Consider the following 24,659-nt stretch of genomic DNA (forward strand, 5'->3'; position numbering starts at 1 on the left):
ATTTAAAAAAAATCATACTTGAAAAGAAGGCACATCTCAAGGTATCATTTCTGAAATACACAATGTCTTTTATTAAAGCAAAATGGAGCAATTCTGGAGGAAATTAGTTACTGTTAAAAATACTTGTATGATCATTGCAGCCTTTGCTTGGGCTTAGAACTTTGCTCAAAATGTATTTCGCTTGTACAGCCTACGGTAACATTTTCATATGGGAAAAGAAAAGCTGGACGATTACATTACAGCAGGACACAGCATGTTTCTGAATGATGTGTTGTATCCAGACAGTTAATGAATATTATTAGATGGATAAAAAAAGAAAGGGAGAAATGTGACAAGAGCTGAAAGTGACACATTTCATTCCCTCACATCATTTGTGTTTTTAGCCCAATCGCAAGGTGTTGATGAGGATGAAAGAATGGAAAGATGGCTCTTTAAAGAGGGCAAACTGTAGCTCTCTGGCTTTTGTTGCATTGTGACTCAGCTCATAGTACTCTTAGCCAGCTGTATGATTGGTTGGAGCTGTTCTAGGTTGAGAGCTACAGGTTATAGGTGGACAAAACTAACAGCCAGAAGGGACACGGTTCAATGTTTTACAGGCAGTGTCTTCACAAACCTGTGTCTTCACAAACCATGCAATGTAAAGGAGGGGCAAGCATTTCGTAGGCCATGTGTTGTTCTAATTTGTAATTAAGTTGAGATTTGCACGTAAGATGATCTCAGTTTTCCTTTCGCATTCAATTGTGGTACACCAGCGGCTCCCAAACTGTGTGCTGGGGCACCGCGACAGGCACACATGGGCGCCGAGAAAATAGAGATATTTTCCCGGTGCTATGATGATAGCACCGGGAACCGTGCCTCCCTCTCCCCTGCCAGATCTGCAGGACCAGAGGGGAGATCAGAGATCTCCCTCTCCGGCCCGCTAGCAGTGTAATGCTGCAGTCGGCAGGGGATGGAGATCTCAGGGGAGCTTTAACCTGCAGCTCCATTGGGTTCTCCTCTCGCAAGCTTGAAGCGTTACCATGGCAACGCTCCGAATCTCGCAAGAGTGAACTCTAGCAGCTCCTGAGGCTGCTAAAGTTCTCTCTCACCACTGGGACGACCAGGGCTTCCCCACCGGACCACCAGGGATTGCCTTGTACTGTCCTCCCTCTCAGGCAAAGGTAAGAAGGGAGGGGAGATATGAAAATAATAATATATATATTGTTTGTTTGTTTGTTTTTAAAGCGTTATCCTAAAAACAGTGAAAAGATTTTATAGGCACTTGTTAGAAAGGCACACTGAATGGCATCAGAAGGGGGCAGCCAAATGAGAGCCTTCTCATTTTGGAGCAGAGGGTCCTTACAAATAGAAAATAGGAAACATGGAAAGTGGTGGAGAGGCTAGGCATGGCCTTACAATGATATATTGAGGTGTGACTGATCTTTAGAGGCACTCTCTTGCATACTTTCCAACATTTCTTACCCCAAATGTGAGGTAGGGAGGTTGTATGAAAGACAGGAAGTCAACTGAAAGTGCATCGTGGAAGAACTCACTCATGCACAAGAGCTACAAATGTTCTATCATGTTTTATACACATATTTGTGTGCTTTAGTGATTTTCTGTTTTGTTAAAGGATGTGCTTGGGATGAGCAAGAGGCTTGCTTCAGTGGGCTGCACACAACAAAATGGCAAATACAATAGCATTCTTAGCAGGAAACTTTATAGGTCTAACACAGAGATTGCAGACTTCTACATCCTCTGGCTATGGATGTGGCATGCACATTACGGGTAATAATGGGCTAAGCAATTTAATTGTAGAATTTGTGTGGTGTGATGATGAGTCAAAGGGCTGAATTTACATATCAGGTGCCTAGAGGCAAAGAAAAGAATAACAATATACATATTCATATTTGATAAGTGCATATGTATATATGTATGTGCATATTCCTGCTTGCCATGTATTGTGTTTGAATCTGTAAATAAATGATAATATTATAAGTAGTTAGGGTAAAGTGAGGTTTAAGGTTAGAGAGGGGTTACTTGCATAATTAAATTATATATGGTGTTATGAAGATTAAACACTTGAGAGGGGTCTCAGTTGTGGCAGAAGTGGTGTTTAGGATTATAGGGTCTAGGGTTACAGTGGGTGTAACACATGGGGTGTTTACCTTAATCCTAGGTTTACCTCCTCTTAAAGAGGCACTGTCATCGTCTGGGGACTTTGCAGAATTTGAAAAGACCCCCAATGGTGACATCGCCACTGGTGGTTCAGTGGCCAGGGGGGGCAGGCAAGGGTGAGTTCTACTTAACTGAACCTGTCTCTTGTGGGCACCACCATCTTTTCCCTATGGGTCCTCTTCAGTCACACTAGGAGCTGAAATCACTGCTGAACACTCTCGCATGCGTGAGAGTACAGCATTGAGTTCTATGGAGAATCCTCCAAGACAGCAGAATCCTCCATAAATAAAGTAAATTCCCTGCAGCCATCGCTGGTGAGGGCTAGGTTGGATTGACACTTCTAGACGGCGCTACCTGCACCTAGTACCTAGAAGTGTCAGACATAGTGTCTCAGTATATCTCTTGACTGGGTTCAAATTTCAGTGAAATACCAACACAGTCAATATGAGAATCTCATAAAGATTCTACCTTTATAAAATAATTTTTTTTTTAGTAGCTTAAGAGGTTTTTCAGTACTTTGAATGCTTACATTTGGAACTAAGGAAAGGGTTTGTGTAAGTTCTGAGAAGTTAAATGTAGGGTTAAAGGAGCACTATAGGGTCAGGAACAGGGCCGGTGCAAGGATTTTTGGGTACATAGGCGAAGATGTATTTTTCCGCCCCCCTCCTCTCCCCCCAAAATAACATCTTCACCTATGTGCCTCTTAACCAGCCCCTCTCACCGTCCATTAGTGGTCCTCTCCCTTCCCTGTCCCTTAGTGTTCTTCTAACCTCCGCCCCTCTTTTCCCTGTCCCTTGGTGTTTCTCTCCCCTCCCTGTCCTTGGGTGCACCCCCCACCCCCTTAGTGGTCGCACTCCCCTTCCTGGTGTGCCTCCTACCTCTCTTGCAGCGTTGCCAAGCGGAGGATATCCCCTACAGGAGCTTCAATTTTCTGTACCTGGCCGGACTGACAGGGAGTGCTCTCTCAGTGAGCACCTCTGGTCAGTCTGGCCTGCTACAGAAAAAAAGAAGCTCCTGTACTGCGCTCCGCCACGCTACACTCAGTGGTGTATACACACTGACAGTCACACACACTCAATGACAAACACACAGACTCACTGATCTGACACACACTCATTCATTGACACACACACCCTGATTGACACTCATTGACAGACACACTGATAGTCACACACAGACTCAATGACAAAGATAATCTCACTGATTTGGCATACACTCACCAACACACACTGACAAACACACACATACACTGATACACTCACATGCAACACTCATACAATCACTCACAGACACACACACTCATACAATCACTCACAGACACACACACTCACTCACACCCACACTCACAGACAGTCACTCACAGACGCACAGACACTCACTCACAGACACACATGCACTCACACACAGACATACACACATACACTCACAGACACACTCACACACACACTCACAGACACACATACACACACTCACAGACACTCACACAGACACACACACACACTCACAGTCACTCACAGACACACATACACTCACTCACACACACATACACACACTCACTCACAATCACTCACACACAGACACTCACTCACTCACAGACACACATACACATCACATACACTCACTAATTATTTTAATAAATAAACATTTTCCACCCAGCCTCCCTACCTGGAGAGCTGGTGTGGATGATGGATCATTCCCTGTGGTCCAGTGGAGCAGCTGGGCGGCGTGCGGCAGTGGTGTGATCAGACGCAGCGAGGGAGCCCTAATCTCCCCGCTCTGCTCCCTCGCGGACTGTCTACTGATGCCGCGGGAGCCGGAATATGACGTCATATTCCGGCTCCCTCGGCATCAGCAGATGGCGCGCGGGGGAGCAGAGCGGGGAGATTAGAGCTCCCTTGCTGCGTCTGATCACACCACTGCCGCACGCCGCGCCGTGGGTCCAGAAGGTGGCCTGGCAGGAGGGAGAGCTTCCCTCCTGCCGGTCACTGAAATCTTGCGCCCCCGGAGCCGGTGCGCCCTAAGACGGCCTGTGCCGCCTTATGGACGCGCCTGCCCTGGTCAGGAACACAAATATGTATTCCTGACCCTATAGGGTTAAAACCACCATCTAGCCCCTCAAGTCTGGAGTTGCATGCTTTGTCCCTGTTTCCTGTAGACCTGCCCACTGCCTGCTGACATCAGCAGAAGTGGTAGCCTGATCCAATCACAGTGCTTCCCTATAGGATTGGCTGAGACTGACAAAGAGGCAGATCAGGGGCAGAGCCAGCATGATTCAAACACAGCCCTGGCCAATCAGCATCTCCTCATAGAGATTAATTAAATCAATGAATCTCTACGAGGAAAGTTCAGTGTCTGCATACAGAGGGAGGAGACACTGAATGTTTGGATGCATTTCAGGCACACATGACCCAGGAAGGATCTCTAACAGCCATCTGAGGAGTGACCAGTGAACTTATCACTAGGCTGTAATGTAAACACTGCATTTTCTACTCACCAGAACAAATTCAATAAGCTGTAGTTGTCCTGGTGACTATAGTGTCCCTTTAAGAAAAACATGTATTTACATAAAAATAACAATTGCAATAATTACACTTTTCAAAGTAGTAATGGTATACTAGTTCACTATTTTAGTTAGATCTCATGGACTTCTCGATGTGTCATATTCCAGATGTTATTAATACTGTTTGCAAAAGCAAATTAACACCTTTTTCCAGCTAAGCCTTTTTTTTTTGGTTAGAATTGTTCACTTGTGTAAAACCAATTGAGTCATCTATATCTATAATATTAATTGAAGAAACAAAATAAAGAGTGGAAGGATTCTTTAATGACAGTTTGATTACCCAGATCTGCTGCACAAAATGCTTTAAAGCAGGCATTTTGATGAAACTCTAGTTCAGATTTTTTACAAAAGGTATCTTTTTTTTTTTATATATAAGTACGTGACATAATAAATAGCTGTGGCCCTTTACAACCATGGTAATATCCAGCAACAGTAGGAGTTCTTTCATGACAAATGTTGTCACCTTTCCGCATTTTTTATGACATCATTATTGTGATAGCTGTGCTGTGTTGCTGTGGGTGTTTTGAAAAAAAGGAAAAAAAACAGTTGAATCTTACTACTTTGTTTCTCTACTTCTGGAATGCAGTATAAAGTATCACTATACAGCCCTTGCTGCCCTATTGGCTCTTAATTTGATCATTCCCAACAATCGTTTTCTCGCTACTGTCCACTGTTGATATCGGCTGACCCTGTAATTTATATGGAAATAATGTATAGAGATATGGTTTATGCACCTAGCAATCTTTTTTCACTTCTACAGTAGCGTGACTTGACTTTTTGAATATTTGGACACTTGCCATACATGTTACCTAAAGGGACACTATAGTCACCAAAACAACTGTAGCTTAATTTTGAGTTAGTCTAGTTAGTTTTGGTGTACAGATCATGACCCCCTAGCTGTAACTGAAACAGCCTGCATGAAAGAAAATGGTTTCGTTTTCAATCAGATGTTAACTTGTTTTATAAGTTTTTATCTCCTGCTCTGTAAATTGAATTTTAGTCACACACAAGAGGCTACTTCAGGATCTAGCAAGCTATTAACAGTGCGGTAGATAAAAAATTCTAAATTAAACAGACTGTGGTATTCAGGAAGTTAAACATTAGATGTCTCTTTAGAGGAGGTGTGACTAGGGCTGTATACAAATGTAACTACTAAATGGCAGAGGATTGAGCAGTGAGGCTGCAGGGACATGATATATTCACCAAAACTGCTGCATTAAGCTAAAGTTGGTTTAGTGACTATAGTGTCCCTTTAAATTCTATCCACGCATAACTAATTTTATCCCCCCACTCCCTCCCCCCCCCACACACACACACATTTTGTTAGTTTGTGCGTGACCTTTCAAAAGCAGGTTTCAGTTGGTTTCTGTGTTACTTCAAGTAAAGGAGTTAGGGAAACCCTGTTATTTCATGACAGCCCAATCACATCATTTGCCATGAAAAGGTTAATGGTTAGTCCTAGAAATTGTTGACACTTTATTAATACATCGTGTGAATAATACATCAGAATTTGTCATTTTGGCCTACATTTTGCAAGTTGTTTGGAAGTTCTCTTTGAACAGCACTGCAGAATTACTAGGTATGGCTTTAACGATGACTTTAGTTGATAAACCCCTTAATGTACAGTTTAACTATATATACAGTTTGTATTTTTCTAGTACTAGAGGCTTTTACAATCCAGTGCACTCATAAACTGAAAACATTTACCATGTTATTTATTCTATCTGCTAGTTAAATTCCATTAATTAACGGTTTATTTTACCTAAATTACTCATTTACATTTTCTGTGCCTGGACAATTCTGTGTTACGCATGAAGCCCATAGGGCTGAGCAATGCAATTACTTACACATTCCGTGTGCCCATCTGTGGGGAAAACGTTTTCGTAGCGCACGCATCCTGCCCTCACTCACACTGTGCCCTGGAGTGGATCACTTTACATGGGTCACTCTGTGCGGGATACAGCTCTGATGAAACACAGGAGGCAGCCAGCCCTGGGAGAGCAAAGAGACAAGGCTGTTAGTCTGCAGGGTCCTGTAATAAGAGATACTCGGGTGTATCCACCTGCCTGCAACTTGTTGCCCATCCCACCTCCTCTACAAGACAGTCAGGCATCTTGCCAAACAGCTGCTCTCTAGAAATAATGCAAACATGGAAAGAAATTCAATAAGTATTCTAGATACCTTATTGTTTCCTGCTCTGTCCCAATTGTCTGCCTGTGCAGCACCTCTTTCCTCTCTAAATATATTATGTAACATTACATTGTTCTGCAGAATTTGTTGGTGCTATATAAAAAGTCTCCAAACACTAATATATATTATTTATATCTGTGATGGCAAAGATTAGCATTGCGTGTGTTTTGGAACTACCTATCCAATAATGCTTGGAAATGTAATGGGAAAAAGTTGTTGATATCAAACCAAAGGTATACAGCACTCACTCATAAACCATGATTTATTAACCTGCCGATTTCATATCCAAAATTAGAGAGATAAAAATACATCAACAACCATGGCGTTTATAAAAACTGCTATATAGTAATGATGATCACATATTTTGGGAAATAAAATAAAAATATTTTTTAAACGCTGCTAAAAATCACCTTGTCTAAATATGTCATTTTTGCCAAATAGTATCAGAATGCAAGTGGCCAGATAGATAATGCCCATCTCTCCCAATGGCTAGATGACATTTAGTCCACAAACTTGGGGTGATTTTAGGAGAATAAATGGCATATTTCACAGATAAATGGGGTTCTTTCAAGATAACAAGGGTTAGGTAATGGTTGATCATTGTCCTGCTTACAATTGCAGTAGGCATGTTTTGATGGAAGGATGCTAAACTTGTCCAATTCTGGCATTACAGTAGAACTAGTAATAATATTTGTCATAAAGTCATTTAGAATTTGATACCAGCATGTTTATATATCTAATTATAATGCTTGGCACTGTAAAAAGTACCATTCTTGTTTTTTAAGGATCTTATTCTGAAATGGAATTTTGAGATATCTGAGCTTTGAAGAGCTGGCAGACCTAAAAAAAAAAAAGACATTATATGCTGGTCTAAGGCCTAAAGGAACGATCGGATGTCATTACAGTCTATTCCTTAAGGCATCAGAGAAATAAGTGAGCACAGCCAACCCTGTGGCATTCAAGATGTATTGGGTAGAGGACAATAACAGTTGAAGCATCCAAAAGACTTTGGTAAATTTCAATCCTTCAATCCTGGCACCCATATAAACCACCTGTAGCAGTATTATTTATTAGTATTAGCAGTACTTCTGAAAGCCAAGTCAACAGTGGATAAAAATTCCAATTTAATTTTAATGATATTCTGTTACTGGGACTGTGTGATAAGAAAAATGGAAATGATGGCTTTGTCCACTATATAGTTATCCGATACACTGTGAAACATGAAATGATAGCTTCATAGAATAGTGGTACTGCTGCTGATTTTGTATCACAGAGTGGGGAAGATACTGTAACCAGCGCCTGCTAAAAACGTATAAGATTTATACCTATCTTTCCATTGCACATTGAGGGAACACACTTTATAAAATATGCTTAATGTTTCCCGGACTTGAGTATCCATTTAGCTCAGGGATGTAATCCAGGATGAGTTAGAGGCCCTTAGAGTTGGTTTAAATAGCTACTTAAAGTGGCATGTTGCAGATAGCATCTACTCCTGACCATGCCAAAATACAAGGCTTTAGAGACAGACTTTTTTTTCCCAACTCTGTTTTGTCGATGTTGGTACCAAGATCTGTCTATCTAGGTATACAGTTACTGTGGTTATGTGCTGAATTACCTAGAAAATCCACTGGGTTCTCATATATGCAGTTGCATGTTTTATATCTCTCTCTCTTTGGGATAACATGAGGCAGAGACAGCGAGGAAGTGACATTTTGTGTACAGGCATATGATAGAGCCGATCTACTGAATAAAAAATAAAAAAATTAAAAAAAAATCTTTTAAAATATACTACAAATAAATATCAATGTCATGGTGTGCGGTTCAATAGGGTAAATCAGTGGTTCCCAAAGTTTTTAGGTTTAAGGCACCTTTAATATTTCAATATTTTTCCAAGGCACCGCAAGTCAAAATTTCTAGGCTGGATATCTGTACAGCACTGTAGTGTAATGTACAGTGTTGGTGTTTAAAGAGGTACTTGTAAATAGTTTTGGTGTCTTAATATAGGGGTGTGTTTATATGTACTGTTTGCGTTTGATTGCAGGGGTGTGTTTGAATGTTATGTTCGCTTTTAAATGTGAGTGTACATTTGTGTGAAGTATTTGTGTTTAAGTGAAGGGTTGTGTTTGTATATCCTTTTGGAGTTTGAATGCAGGGGTATGTTTGTATTTAATATTTGTGTTAGTTTGCAGGAGTGTGTTTGTACGTTGTGCTGGTGTATGACTACTTGGATGTATGCACATACACTACCACATACATACATACTTACACAGGTATACATACACACAAATTCATATAGACACTGACACATACACACACATAGATACACACCGACACATACACACACATAGATACACACCGACTCATACACACACATATATATATATACATTGACACATACCTTAACACACGTATACACCAACATATACACACGCACCCTGACACACACAAACATTGATACGTGCACACACCATGATACAGATACACACACTGACATAAAAACAAACACAATGACTCACAGATGCACATTCACAGACGCATATCGTGACACACAGATGTGTGAACACACAGACACACACTGACACAGAAGCACACTGACATATATACACACAAACACAGATGCACACCCTGACACACACTCATACAAATGTATGGGTTCAATGTATGTTTTATGTGTTGCCAGGAGTCCCCTAGCACTATACCATTATAATGAGTCAAACTGTTGTTGAACTGGTACCTATGGTCCCTGCACCTTTGTATGTTATCACTAAGAACAATGTTTGTCTGACTGTGGACAAGTCTCACTGGCTGACCGTGTCATCTGATGCTCTCAACCAGTGGATTCAATCCTGATTGGGATAAAACTGATATATGTAAAGTGGAATGATATCACAGAAGAACAAACGGTCCACAAGCTCCTGGGTAATCCAAGTTAGTTTCAAACTATTCTAAAACATTTTCACTCTGTACCATTTAATGGGGTTTTGATGCTTAGAGTGTAAAGAGGCATGAAGCAGTTGACGACAAACACATACTGTTGACAGAACTCTGAGACATATGTTCAATGTACATTTGGAACAGTAAACATTAAAGGTATGCATCGTAGCTCTTTACAGTGAACCCCAGGGCAACAACTTCTCCTTTCTATTCCAATCCAACACATTTTTTTAAAGGAGGACTAAGGAAGAAAAATGGAAAAGAAAGGAGCAGGAAGAGGTATCTGTTGTTAATAGTTTATTTGTTTTCATTTATCATTTGCCGTGGGCTTCTTCCACTGACTTTTCATGATGGCCCCTGAGAGGGTTAGATGCCGCTTTAGAAGAAGTGTATGAAAGAAGTTAAATGATTAATTTAATTTCATCAATTGATTTTGACTTACTGTTTGTACTCTGAGTGTTGCGCTGTGTAATTCAGTTCTGTATGTTTTGTCAGTGAACAGAGGTTTGTCTGTATTTGAGTTTGTTTTATGATTGTCAGCACAGTATTTTAATTCTTCAAGTCTGTTTTGCGTAAAAAGGAAAGTGCAGTGTTTAGTTAACTTTTTTATTTATTTTATGCACAACCTGAATTAATTGATTTTATAGTATTTATTCTAGGATTTTTCTGTAAACGAGGTAGTGGTGCTATAAAGTTACTGCATTACAATTAATTATATAGAGCCAACATATTCCGCAGATCTGTACGATAGGTAAACAAGGTCAACTTTTAGCTCTAACAAAAACCTCATGTCAAACTGGAACAGTAGATGAATATCATGATGGCATTATAGCACAGTTTTTAAAAACAGGGTGCCATTACAGCACTGGGTGTACAGCTGTACCCCATGTCATTACAGCACTAGGTGTAGCAGTGCAAGTTTATTAGGAGTAGTTAGGATAAGTGTGTGTGGATTGGGTCATATAGTTTACAGGGGCTTAGGGTTAACAGTGATCTGCCTTTATTTACAATGACAATTTGTGATTACTCAATAGCAAAATTGCTAAAGGTAAAAGGGGACCCTTCCTACTGTCCTGAACACAAACATGTCTTTGCTATTTACCTCAATTCCTGTAATACTTGCTCATGTGCTATATTCAGATAATCGGAATTGGCCACCTCAATTGCTGGAGGCTATATTTTCATTTTGTGTTTTTTTGTTTTGTTTTCTGGAATGCATTATAATTGCCATGTCTTATTTAATTAGATATAGTGTACCATTTATATATTCTTTTGTAATGGAAGTGATGGAATGCCTACACAGAGATGAACAACTGTATTTAAGAACAAATCTCCTTTGGCGACAAACAAAGTGTAATTAAAACTGCCATAAGTGGATGTCAGGAGGCATAGTGGATGGATGTTGGTGGGTAACATACAGCACTCCAATAGATATCTTTGATAGGATCAGAATTGGCTGAGAAATTTCAAACACCTCATGGGCAACACACTTACTTGCACCATTTGTGCCTTTATTGTAGTTTGCAAATGCCAAATCTTAATAAAATATGAAAAGTTATTTCTAAGCAAAAGGTATGATATCTCGGAATAAAGTCTAAAAAACAGCAAAATTCCCTTTGATACACTAATAATTACAGGGTCACAATTATATAGCTAGAAATCATTGGCAAATTACTCATATTCATCACTGTCAGCCACCTATACAACAGTGCACACGTGAGATTGGGAAATAATTGGCAAATTACTCATATTCATCACTGTCAGCCACCTATACAACAGTGCACACGTGAGATTGGGAAATAATTGGCAAATTACTCATATTCATCACTGTCAGCCACCTATACAACAGTGCACACGTGAGATTGGGAAATAATTGATAAGTACCCTTTACCCTTAACCATACTGTTTGCATTGATATCTCTTCTTTTGCATTTCTTACAAAGTCCTCATACACATTATGCTCCACATTATGCTCAGAATTTGGACATTTAGGGGAGATGGACATTCTGGGTGATAATAGAAGCGTCTAAAGTCAAGTTGGTAGAATGCTGCACTTGTTGCATATAAAGTAGCAATTGTTGCACATAACGTATAGCATTTTACAATGCGTTTGATTATGGGAAGATTTACAACATGCCTATTAGCAAACTTTGTACAGAATGGCAATAGCCTAATTTGAATATTAGCAGGATACAAAATTAACATTCTTAAAACTAAAGCTAATGCTCCTAATGATTGCATTGATTGTGATCTGTCTGATTATGATGCAGTGACGCCACCATGTGCTGATCTTTACAAAGCTTAGCGTAGCAAGCCCTATGATCTGGGGGTGCTAAGGATTCTGGGTAAGAAGGCACTTTGCTTAGGAAAGTAAAATCATTTCTAAGTGTGTGGTGTTCGCTTCAATAGGATAAAGAGATTCTATGCTACTATGTATATACTTAATTCTCATATATTTTAAAATGTATGTCGTTTGGGTGTTTGTCCTATTGCTAATCAAGGCAGTAGTTATCCCTCTGACAGTCCAGTAGTTTATAAACATAATGTTTGCATTAAAAGTTGATGAAGTTGACGCCATCTCCCCAGTGCTACCCTCTCATACGGAAAAGGATTACTGTAATCCGTTGGTTGTTTTCCAGAAACCTTGGACAGTACCACTGCTTTTTAAATCCCACTTTAACCGACTTCTTTCCAGCTGCAGATTTGAGCTATACCCCCTCTCTTTACTTGTTCCCGTGTCTCCTGGGAGACGTGCATGAATTTTCAAGCCTCTTTCAGGCTCTGTCTGCAGATGATACTTCTCACTATTCATATTGTGCCAGTTACATCACTAGGCAAGAAGCAGCTGACGCGGGGTCACTGTAGGACCTTTTGTTGGCTTGGGGGTTTGGAGATAGTAGAAAGCCTTAACCCTTGTTCTCATATGCTGCAGGTCTTGCTGCCCCTGCCCATAGCTCAATACATCTCATGAGGGCAGGGGTGACCTACATAACACAGAAACCTACAGGCGTAGCTCAATGAAACCAATTTAATTAATGTCCTCATGCACGCAGGCCTTGCTCAGGCAAACAAATCCATGTGCTGGGTGTTTGTGATTGACACGCAACTTTAACACCGAATCAAGCATATATGACTTTACATGTCTAAATGTGCGAGTTCAGTTACTTGTGTTTGTATATAAAAATCTATGGTTAGATAAGCCAAGAGATGAACATGCACAGAACAGACTGCACTTGATCACATTATAATGATATACTTTACAATTCATGAGAAGCAGTCAGTTTATATTTTTGCTTTTTTTTTGTATATATTATGTAAAGATATATAAAGAACATGTTTTAGACTTTAAACCCTTGCGATTCCCAACATTAATTTGCAAGATTTTTGAATTGTTCGGGTCAAATAGTTCCATCTACATCATTTTTTCCACTGCCCCTCTGTCACTATCTGAGCAGTCATGTAATAGCTCTGCTACAGCACTATATTCTTACTGCCTGCCTGTAAGCGTGCATCTTGTAAGATTGTTTATTTAACCCATGACTTTCAATGTCATTACAACAAACTGGTCCTTAATGACCTTTTAATGATCTTGTTAATTTAGAATGATTAGCTCTGCGAAGTCCAGATGGTGGTAAATGAGTGGAATGTTGTAGATTCAAATTGGTGATGATGGTGTTTGATTGTGATTGGTTTTTAACAGTTAAGGACTGTAGATATATGAGGAATGCTTATTTTTTTATTAAACCCCTCCATTTGTTATAAGATTTCATGTAACTTAGAAGCTCTGCTTTATCCATGTCAAGTAAAGGAGTTTATTCAAAATGAATTGACGCCAAATTCAAGGTAAATAAATTACAATCCTTAGTGTTGCTGCATACATATTTTCTAAGCCACAACGTTTTGAATGAAACATGATGCCGGATAGTTATATCAATGGCATGTTTCTAACTTTTGGAGGGGAACTCATAACCTGGCTTGATGCTGCAATAGAAAAACAAAAATAAAAACATCTGGTGACAGATTTTTAGAATGCTTATGAGGGGCAGAAGATTGCCCCCCTTGGTTTGTTGTTAGTGTACAATTAAAGGCTGATTCCAAGCACGATGTCCACTTCGGTGATTAAAACTGTTCATGGTGCCTGGAATCTGTATGTGCAGCATTTCACTGAAATGCTGCATATAGAAAGTTTAACCCCTCTGCTGCCAGAGGTTTAACTGCAGCTCCAGAATCATCATTGGGGTGATCATAGCTACCTCGTAATGAGTTTTGGGCTGGCTAATGTCTGTTCTGTGTACCATGCTAGCGACACACTGCAGCGTGTAAATTTCAGGGAACTCTTACAGTGCAGGAATTTTTGAAACTTCAAATCACTAGAGGGGTTAGTCACTAAGCAGAAAATTGTTGAGAGCTAAAAAAAAAACTCAGGCTAAAGTGCCAGAACCGTGACTATAGCCAAGCTGGAGAATGTTTCCAAATTGGCTATTTTGGCCTAAGTTTTGTAGTTTGATTTTAAACTCACTAAACTTTGGACAACTGAGCTTACTGAATGTTGGACAACATTTTTAGAAGTTCTCAAAAAGTACTGACGACAGGCAAGGTGAAAAGGTTGTGTATGGTATAGGGCTATTCCAAGCTAGGGAAATAAGAAATATATGGCATAGTGCAATACTGTATACATTATAATTGGATATATGGGCAAGTGACAAATGCTCACTCACACTTTGACATCCCAAGAAGTGCCTTCAGAAATATACTTGGTGTGTCTTCTTTGCTTCAAATACTTGGTAAATGTGAATCTCACATAAAAGTGCAAAAAAATAGATTGGATGACTGTATGAGTAAAGAGTAAAAAAAGCATTTATTACTTACATCAAAGTAAATAAAAGCAGGTAAATTTCCCTAGCTTGGAATAGCCCTATACCATACACATGTTGAATTGAAGATAGGAGTAAATCTTCGGGCATATCCTATATTGCTAAGGGAAGTCATTTCACTTTTTATCACAATCACTTTTTGAATTGAGATTTATACAGCACTGTATGTGGACACTATCCATGAGTGTGTGAGAAATTCTATATATCTTTTATAAGGTGAAAAGGTTGAATGCCACATGCTAGTTATTCAGATATAAAGCTATGTTGTAGAGAATTCACAAGTTCTACTCAAGGTTTGGAATACTGACTGCATACAAATTGTGTATTTACATTATGAGGACTATCTAAGCTTCAGAACCAAAATAGCGTATTATAGTGCTTATAGTGCCAAATAATTTCTAGACCAGTGGTTCCCAAACCAGTCCTCATAACCCAGCAACAGCCCAAGTTTTGTAAGTATCTCTATTGAAATAAAACAAGAGAATACATAAATCCTAGATTGTTGATGGACCATGAGGACTGGTTTGGGAACCACTGTTTTAAGGCTTGACAAAACATGAGGCTCATCAGTATCTAAATCTGGACACCCCTGTTGTAGCTTGGCTTATAGAAATCTTTGTTAACCTACACATACTTTATAGCCAGAACATTTATAACATACTCGCTAGTCTGTTCTAAAATAAAGAAAATATAGTATATATCAGAAATGAGGCTAAGGGAGAGGCAGGAGACTGTGGGACCTCCTTGAAACAACTTGTGGTTAGGAAAGAACCAGACATCAAATAAATATTTTTATTATGGAGTGAAAGCTGTATATTTCTTATAGTCATGGCACAAGTGACACCCAACACGATATTAGAGAAATACAAAATACAGGATAGTAACATATTATTTGTCCTTGAGATAGTTGGGTGTAATGTCATGATAATGACTCCATACTAACTCCCTTATTGGCGCTCTTCAATCTAGCTTGAGCTCCCTCTATTCTACTGAAACTGCCCTTACCAAAGTGACTTAATCACTGTATTACTTTATCTTAATTCTCATTGACCTCTATGCTGCCTTTGAAACTGTTCACTCTCTTCTTCTTCAAACCCTCCACAACGTTTACTCTGTGACACCATGCTTTCCTGGTTTTCATATTTTACTTCTGAATGATCATTTAGTGCCTTCTTCTCTGGTGCCACTACCTCACCACTGCTTGTCTTGTTGTTCCTCAAGGCTCTGTTGTTGGTCTTCTGTTATTCTTCATTTACACTACCTTTCTCTGTAACCTGTTGATCTCCTTTGGATTTCAATACTATCTATAAGCTGACCTCTCTCCAGCTCTTCTAGAACATGTCACAAACTGCCTCTCTTCCATCTCTATCTAGATGTATTCCGTTTTCTAGAACCTAGAACTCTTCATCTTTCCCTCCTCAAAAAGTCCTCCTCCATTTACCTCCCAGCACATTAATGAGATACCTAAAACTCCAGCCTCTCAATCTTGCCGCCTTGGAGTTACTTTGAGTTACCTTTTCTCCCCAAATCCTGTCTCCAAATTCTGTAACTTCCACCTTAAAAATATTGCCTACCTTCACCTAAGTCACTAGATCATGTACTGATCATTTCTCAACTTTATTATAGCAACTTGCTACCAATCGTAGAACCATTGCATACCTCTCTAGGATAGCCTACTATCTTCCCGGGTGATGCTTCTTTCATTACAATTGCCTCTTCGGTTCCCTCACCTCCATAGCCCAGCTCACTTTTACTCTCTCTACACTGTTCACTTGTTCCACACACTACTTATACTAGTTTATTTTGACACATGAATCTTATTTATCAATAATCCCTCCTCTCTAACATGCAGTTATTTCTCATGTGTGTCTTCACCTTTTCCTCATAGATTGTAAGCTTGTTTAAACAGGGCCTTCTTCACCATTTGTCTCTGGTAATATTTTGAAAGTCAATTTCGTGTTGTCAAACATCCCTATTTTTATAATTGCAAAGCGCTGTGGAATGTTTTGGCTCTACATCAAAGCTAATAACAGTAATAAAGATAGGTGAAATGTAGAATAGGTAGAATGGACAGTAACAGGCTGCTGCCTGTTCTCAGTATTCTCTTGCGCCCCGTTTTTTTACTCTCCATAGGTAGAATGGACAGTAACAAACCAAGATCAAGGACATGGCAATGGAGAAATCAAACCAAAGTTGGGGGTACCAAAATCAGAGCTGGGTTAATACACAAATATAATAATAATATAGACATTATAGAGATAGACAGTCACATAATAGAACCACAATAAGACAGTCTGTATGAATGGTTCTCTGTTTAAATATTATCTGACTGCGTCAAATAGACCACGTTTGATCATTGGCTACCAGTTTGATATGGCCACATTTACCTAGACTCCCACAACAATGAAGCTGTGTCCTGTGAAAGGGATCAGTGTCTAAAAGACTCTCAGAAAAGCAAGGCCATCTGAGAGGGATGTGTATAATTAGAGAAGAGGCTGCAGTTTGCCATTCAGCTAGCACAATGTAAATTGAATTGTTTATGGATTTACAGACTTTATTTTGCCATGTTATATATCACGCAACATATATATATGTTACAATTAGAAAAAATGATGTGTGACCGGGCCTCATTTTAACTTGTGTGCCAGTTTTTGTAACTAATGAGTGACAGTCTGATTACGTGATTACGTTTACAAGCTCTAACAACATTTTCCCATACATTGTGTTTGCTACCTATGCCCTATCTGAAAAGCCTTTCAGTAGGGATGCACCGAAATTAAAATTCTGGGCCGAAACCGAAAATTCAGGATGCCCTTGTCCAACAACCGAAACCAAAAATTACTTTTTTCCCCAAATGATTTTAAAATATTTTTTTTCTATAATTTTATTAATATTAGACTTTTTAATGGATGTAATTAATCTAATATGAAAAATGTCCCTTCTCCCTTCTTTTTTAGTGCCCCCTACCCCAGTGTTCCTTTTCCCTTCCCTGTACCTTAGTTCCCCCCTTAATGTTCCTCTCCCCTTCCTCTTTTTAGTGTTCTTCCCCCCTTCTCCCCAGTCCCATAGTGTTATTTCTCCCCCCTGTCCCATAGTGTTCTTTCTCCCCCCTGTCCCATAGTGTTCTTTCCTCCCCACTCCCCTATCCCATCGTGTTCTTTTCTACCCCCTACCGTGTCCCCTAGTGTTCTTTTCTCCACCCTCCCCTGTCCCATAGTGTTCTTTCCCCCTCCCCTGTCCCATAGTGTTCTTTTCTCCCTCCCCTGTCCCATAGTGTTACTTTCTCCCCACTCCCCTGTCCCATAGTGTGCTTCCCCCTACCCTGTTCCATAGTGTTCTTTCCCCAATCCCATATTGTTCTCCCCCCCTGTCCCATAGTGCTATTTTCTCCACTCCCCTCACCTGTCCCATAGTGTTCTTTTCTCCCCTCCCCTATCCCATAGTGTTCTTTTCTCCCCCCTCCCCGTTCCATAGTGTTCATTTCTCCCTCCTCCCATAGTGTTCTTTTCCCCCCTCCTCTGTCCCATAGTGTTCTTTCCCCCCCTCCCCTGTCCCATAGTGTTCTCCCCCCTCTGTACCATAGTGCAGTATTATTGATTTTTCATGTTATCATTACTATAATTCATTGTGATATATAATCATCTGAATTGTCAATGCAAGCATACCTGTTAAACTATGCACTACAAAAATAAAAAATATAAAAAAAACTTTTTACAAAATTAAAATTTGACCCGGTTTCGGCCGACATGGGATAGGCCCATTTTCAGCTGAAAATTTCGGCAGCCAAAATTTCGGTGCATCCCTACCTTTCAGTGACATTTTATGTTGTGTGGAGGAATTGTGTTTCTCAAAGTATTCTATCTATTTATACCTAGGACGTACGTCTGGGACACTGAGTGTTAGGAAAGTAGAAAATTGCAAATGAAGGATAGCAGATTGATATTGATACAGTTAGTTGAAATTTTGTTTTGCTTTTAATCTGTCGAAACCTAAAGGAGGTTACGATTTATCCTTGTTATATCAAGGGGACTTGGTTGCAATTACGAGCATGGGCATTAAATAGCAGATAGAATGGAAAGCACAGTAGAACTTTGCAATGGTGTCACTGTCTAGAGATAATAATAAATTAATAAACACTTGTTATGATAATGCATGTTATAGTTCTATATGGGGGAGGGGTGTATAAGTAAAAAAGCCTGTATGCAATGCTTTCAGAGAACAATTAAACAAAATAGGTCTCTACACTTAGATACACAAGTGGTTTCATTTTAAACGTTAATCATACATCACATCAGACAATTCTTTCTATATTGTAATGTCCTGTGTACTCCAACTAGATTGTGAGCTTTATGGGTCAGACAGGTAGAATGTTTGTTTACGCATTGCGTTGCAAAAATAAATTGAATAGATAAATGCAAAATGTGTAAAGAGGTGCAACCACCGTACAGATCATGTGTTACCGTTCAGCATTTAAAGGGTTGTTCACTAAAGTGAGATTTCAAAGTGAATTTGAAATGTAAAGCGCGAGCAGCTGAACTGAAAGCATAGCTGACTTAGAATATTTATAGTGCTGCTATTTTGACCTTCACCTTTGAATTCTCACTTTGGTAAATTGCCCTGTTTGTAATTTGCTCTTTAAAGGTTTAAAACATTAACCCGCAAATTATATGCAGCAGCTGTCAATCAATGTTATGTATGGGTTATGATCAATATAATGATTGCAAGAATAGTTATACCTTAATGCCTACATGTACAAAAACTGCAGTACATATCTAAAAAATAACAGCATTTCATGAGAAAGAATATTGGGCTAATACACTGTGCTGGTGCTAGCAGCCGGTGTCATACTCGTGACATGTGATAATCCACAAGACCCTTCCCACAAGAGGAATCCCAAGATTATACAGAAGCCGTGCAGAGGATTTTTGTGAGAATTACCTGATATCCAGAGATGTTTCTGAATAATATGATGGAGCAGAACGGGGCACTCTGGCTTGGTATAGCACTGTCTCCCAGAGAGGTTTGTGGTTTGTCCTGGAGAGCCTGGACTGTGTGAATGAGGTGGGTGTACAGACCACTCTCTGTCAAAGCAGGTTTAATTTCCTGCTGGGGGCATAATCTCTTGGCAAAATACGGCTCAAGTCTTAATCTGTCCTTCTCATTTCACAGATAGGGGGGGTTTATCATGCTGCCCCCCTAATCTGTGAGGGCAAAGGTAGAGACGTGTAACTCTTTCAGCACTGGTGAAACCATAAAGTTATAAAACGCTTAAAAAAAAAAAAAAAAACACGTCGTTATATCTGTTTATTGACAGGAAGTCTGTGCATTAGGAGAAGGTGCCAAGGGTTTTTGAATGTATTTGGCGTGTTAAAGAAAGTGGTGGAGAATTGTAATAAAATCAAAAATTTTGGATAAAAATAGCAAATTCATAAATCTTCCAACTATTCTACAGCTATTTTTTCAATCCCCTAGATGTAGTAAAGGAACACTCTAGGCGCCATAACCACTACAGTGGACTGTAGTGTTTATTTTGCTTTGATTTCACATTAACCATCCAGTGTTACTTTGTCAAATCATTTATGAACAATTACACACTTTCCTTGCTGTATTAAGTACCCAAAGTAGTTCTAAGAGTTAGTCTGAAAAAGTGAAAGTTTATGCTTCTGGGGCGGAGCCAAGCTGCAGAGTGGAGAGGTTGCATGGCACTACAGCTCCAGCAATTCAAACTAAAAATACCCTAATCTAACCTGAAAAAACCTTATCAAAACGGCTATAAACCTGAGCCATAGCATAGGAGCCGATATGGGACGCAAAATTAAGAAACAAAAGCCTGAACAGCCCAGGCTTGGCCTCAATATCGGAGCCATGTGGAGGCAGGTACACGGACCGACCGGGCCCAAGATGGCCGACTACCCAGAAACTTACTCCGACCTGTCGGACGACTTCTCCCAGGGGGAGGACGCACATAACTCCCCTGGCCCACCGACCAACTACCAAGCCTCTGGACCCCGATAATGCACCTGTCACAACAGCGGTGCTCAAGGCACTGCTGGCAGGCCTACAGACCACGCTCCAGGCGGAAATGGCGGGCCTCCGCACGGACCTCCAGGGCATAACCGGGAGACTGGGCAACCTGGAAGACACCTCCGCCACCACAGCGGCCCAGATTACCTCCACGCAAAAAGAAGATAAGGGGTCTACAGAGCAAAACGGAGGCTTTTGAGCGGCGGTTCGCTTCATTGGAGGAAGCACGCCGAGCGGCCAACTTAAAGGTACGAGGAATACCTGACAATATGCCGGCAGAGGAACTACCGCACTTTGTGTGATGACTCCTGGCAGTGCTGCTACCACCACGGCAAGCCAAAGCCATAAGCCTAGACGGAGTCCACAGAATCCCCAAACCGGCCAAAGCCCCAACGGCGGCCTCCAGAAATACCATAATCCGCTTTCAGCGGAGGGAGGATAGAGCGGCAACTATGGCGGCAGCAAGAAACCATGCCCAATACTCTTTTGAATCCATGTCACTCACCTTTTTCACAGACTTGACTTGGCAGTACCTTGGCATGGAGGAGATTGTTTAAGCCAATCACTACGCTCCTTCAGCAACAAGGCATAACATACAGATGACACCCCAACCGCTCCCTACTGGTAACAAAGGGCGAGACCACCCATGAGGTTTACGACCTGCAGGGAGCACAGGACTTATTACCCAAGATGGGCTTGCCTCAGGACGCCATGCACCCCACGGCACACCCCGAGACCACCAAGCCACGACACAAGTGTGATCCTGAAAAGGCGAAAACTTTTGTCCCGGCTCCCCTGCCGACGACCCACCGTGAAAGCTCCCAGAGACATAAAAATCACGAAAAAACTTGTGGCCGGGACTGTTTGACCAAACCACAATAGTGGTAACTCACCACAACCCCACGGCTGTTTTTGTAAGGGTAGTTTTGGTTGCTTATTTAGCCTACTTTGCCTGTTTTGCCTAATGCTATATTTCTTAGCCTCTCCTTATTACCACACATACGGATGATGCCAGATATCCACATGTAACACACTCACGCTTCTGCCACCCACCCGATCGATTACCTCTCTTCCCTTCTTCCCCCCCCCCGTCTGCTTAAGCGGATACCTGACGATACATACCCCCAAATGGTAGACAGACAGGCATATCTCCCAGCAACAAGATACTTCACAAGCTACACACCCGCCTACGCGGCTACAACGAGGAAAATACATCCCATCATGGCACACTACACTACCTTACTCAGCCTTCCAATTATCGGAACAGCCCAATACAAACATAATGGGATATACATTACGGCGCATACACTAAATGCGCAAACTTAACCGCTTAGCGTTCCACACTTCAAGTATCAACTGGTTACTCTAAAGCCACTGTCATATTCAAATTTCAAACAAACATATGCCATCCTACCAATGTTATTATTAACCTGCTTTACCATGTGTACATATTTTCTTTAATTGACCTACATGTTACTAGTTTGTTATCCCAACAAAATATAAAATGTGCAACACCTTAGCTATGCCAAGAAATGCTATGTAATTGCTCGCATTCGCTATTGTGGCATTGCAAGTGCGAATGTAATCTTATGCACAAGAAAAATAAAGATTTTTTAAAAAAAAGTTTATACTTCTGTTTTATCACTCCAGGTTTAGTTAATATTGATGTAGTGGGAGCCTTCAACTGACACTCTCAGCCACTGCATACTGTCTGAATGTATTCTGAATGCTCTAATAGTTATGGTGCCTAGAGTATCCCTTTAAGAAGAGATAAGAACATATATCTTAACGCCTCTGTATTTGGATGAAGTGAAAGTATGTGTCCCGATCAGGGCTGGTACAAGGATTTCTGCCACTGTGAAAATCACAGTGAGAAGACGCTGGACGTCCATAGGAAAGCATTGAAAATGCTTTTCTATGGACTGTTTGAATGCGCGCACGGCTCTTTCCGTGCATGCGCATTCAAAGGTGAAGTCAGGAAAGGAAAGAGAGTTTAGCCAGCGCCGAGGGAGCGTGGCACTGGAGAAAGGTAAGTGTTTAACCCCCTCAGCCCCCTTCATCCCAGCGGGAGTGGGACCCTGAGTGTGGGGGGGACCTAAAGACCGTATAGTGCCAGGAAAACAAATTTGTTTTCCTGGCACTGTAGTGGTCCTTTAAGAAAAAACAGTTGGACTTTGACTGTAGCTGAGTTGGAGAATTCTTCTCGATCAGCTATTTTGGCCTAAATTGTGCCATATGTTTTTCAGTTAGGTCTACCTAATACACACATACTGCTTAATGCTTACATCCATACACCCACACTGCTTAATACCTACATCCATACACACATACTGCCTAATACATACATTGTACATTGAATATACAATTTATCGCTGTGATAAATGATGTACGGTATTCAGTGTATTTGGTGAATTTGCTGTTTAGTGTTGGAGTGAAAAGATTTTTAACTTACCTTTTCTGGTTCGCCACTCCGTTCTCGCCTCTGCTGGCTTCACCTCCATGACTGAGACCATCAGTCTTGATGATCTCAGCCAATCCATTGCCTTCCTATAGGAAAGCATTGGGAGGCTATTGCGCATGCGCAGCAAAACGCTGTGCTGCGCTGCACTGCACTGCACCAATTAGCATATCCTAATAGAGCAGTCATCGTCTCCATGCAGAGCGTGGAGATGCTGAACGTCAGTGCTGCATATATATATTATAATATATATAATATTATATATATATATTCATATCAAAATACACTTAGAATTTAATTTTATATATATATATATATATATATCTATGTATATATAAATAAATAAATAAAAATAATAAAAAATATAAATATATCCATATACATAATTACAAAAATAACTTCATAAATGTACACGTAGACTTCAAAGATATAAATATGTATATATATTTAAATTCTACGTGGAGATTTATGTACTATTTTGACATTATTAAGTAATTTTATTGATAACAATTTGAGGGACCTGCCTGATAACCCAGGCAGAAAGTCCAGAAAATTAAATTTGCTAGCACTGTGTTTAACCCTGTAACTTTCCAAAACACCCTAAAACCTGTACATGGGGGGTACTGTTTTACTCTCAAAACTTTGCTGAATACAAATGTTAGTGTTTCAAAACAGTAAAACGTATCACAATGATGATATTGTCAGTTAAAGTGACGCGTTTTACCTTTTTCACACACAAACAGCACTTTCACTGATGATATTGTTGTGATATGTTTTACTGTTTTGAAACACTATTATTTGTGTTCAGCGAAGTCTCCCGAATATAACAGTACCCACCATGAACAGGTTTTATAGTGTTTTTAAAATTTACACAGTCAAATATAAGGCCTGCATTTCCATTTTTTCACATTGAAATTTCCCAGGCTGGTTATGTTACCTTTGAGACCGTATGGTAGCCCAGGAATGAGAATTACCCACATGATGGCATACCAGTTTCACAAAAAGACAACCCAAGGTATTGCAAATGGGGTATGTTCAGTCTTTTTTAGTAGCCACTTAGTCACAAACATAAGCCAAAGTTAGCGTTAATATTCTTTTCATTTTTAACACACAAACAAATATAAATGTTAACTTTGGCTAGTGTTTGTGACATAGTGGCTACTAAACAGACTGGACATACCCCATATTGAATACCCTGGGTTGTCTACTTTTGCAAATGGTATGCCATCATGGGGGTAATTCTCATTCCTGGGCTACGATGCATTCTCAAAGACAACATAACCAATCTGGCAAATTTCAATGTGTTTAAACTGAAACATGACATATTTGACCCTGTAACTTTCCAAAACATCACAAAGCCTGTACATGGGGCATACCGTTGTACTTGTGAGATGTTGCTGAATACAAATATGTGTATTTTACTGCTGTAAAAGCTAACTGTATTATGACATTCACAGTTAAA

General features: G+C 40.1%; 2 protein-coding genes across 5 annotated transcripts in view; one reads left to right on the plus strand and one right to left on the minus strand.

Annotated features, from left to right (window-relative positions):
- CACNA2D4 (calcium voltage-gated channel auxiliary subunit alpha2delta 4) overlaps nt 1-24,659 on the plus strand; it is a 325,067-nt gene that overhangs the window by 216,708 nt on the left and 83,700 nt on the right. The gene's annotated exons all lie outside the window — the stretch shown is intronic.
- The window catches only part of LRTM2 (leucine rich repeats and transmembrane domains 2), a 70,576-nt gene that overhangs the window by 21,303 nt on the left and 24,614 nt on the right, over nt 1-24,659 (minus strand). The window contains exon 2 of the mRNA XM_063447677.1: nt 6,565-6,709. Within this exon, the coding sequence (XP_063303747.1) occupies nt 6,565-6,613 (49 nt within the window). The 5' untranslated portion in view covers nt 6,614-6,709. The remainder of the gene's footprint in view (nt 1-6,564; nt 6,710-24,659) is intronic.

This window comes from Pelobates fuscus, chromosome 3 (genome assembly GCF_036172605.1).
Source record: "Pelobates fuscus isolate aPelFus1 chromosome 3, aPelFus1.pri, whole genome shotgun sequence".
Taxonomy (NCBI): Eukaryota; Metazoa; Chordata; class Amphibia; order Anura; family Pelobatidae; genus Pelobates; species Pelobates fuscus.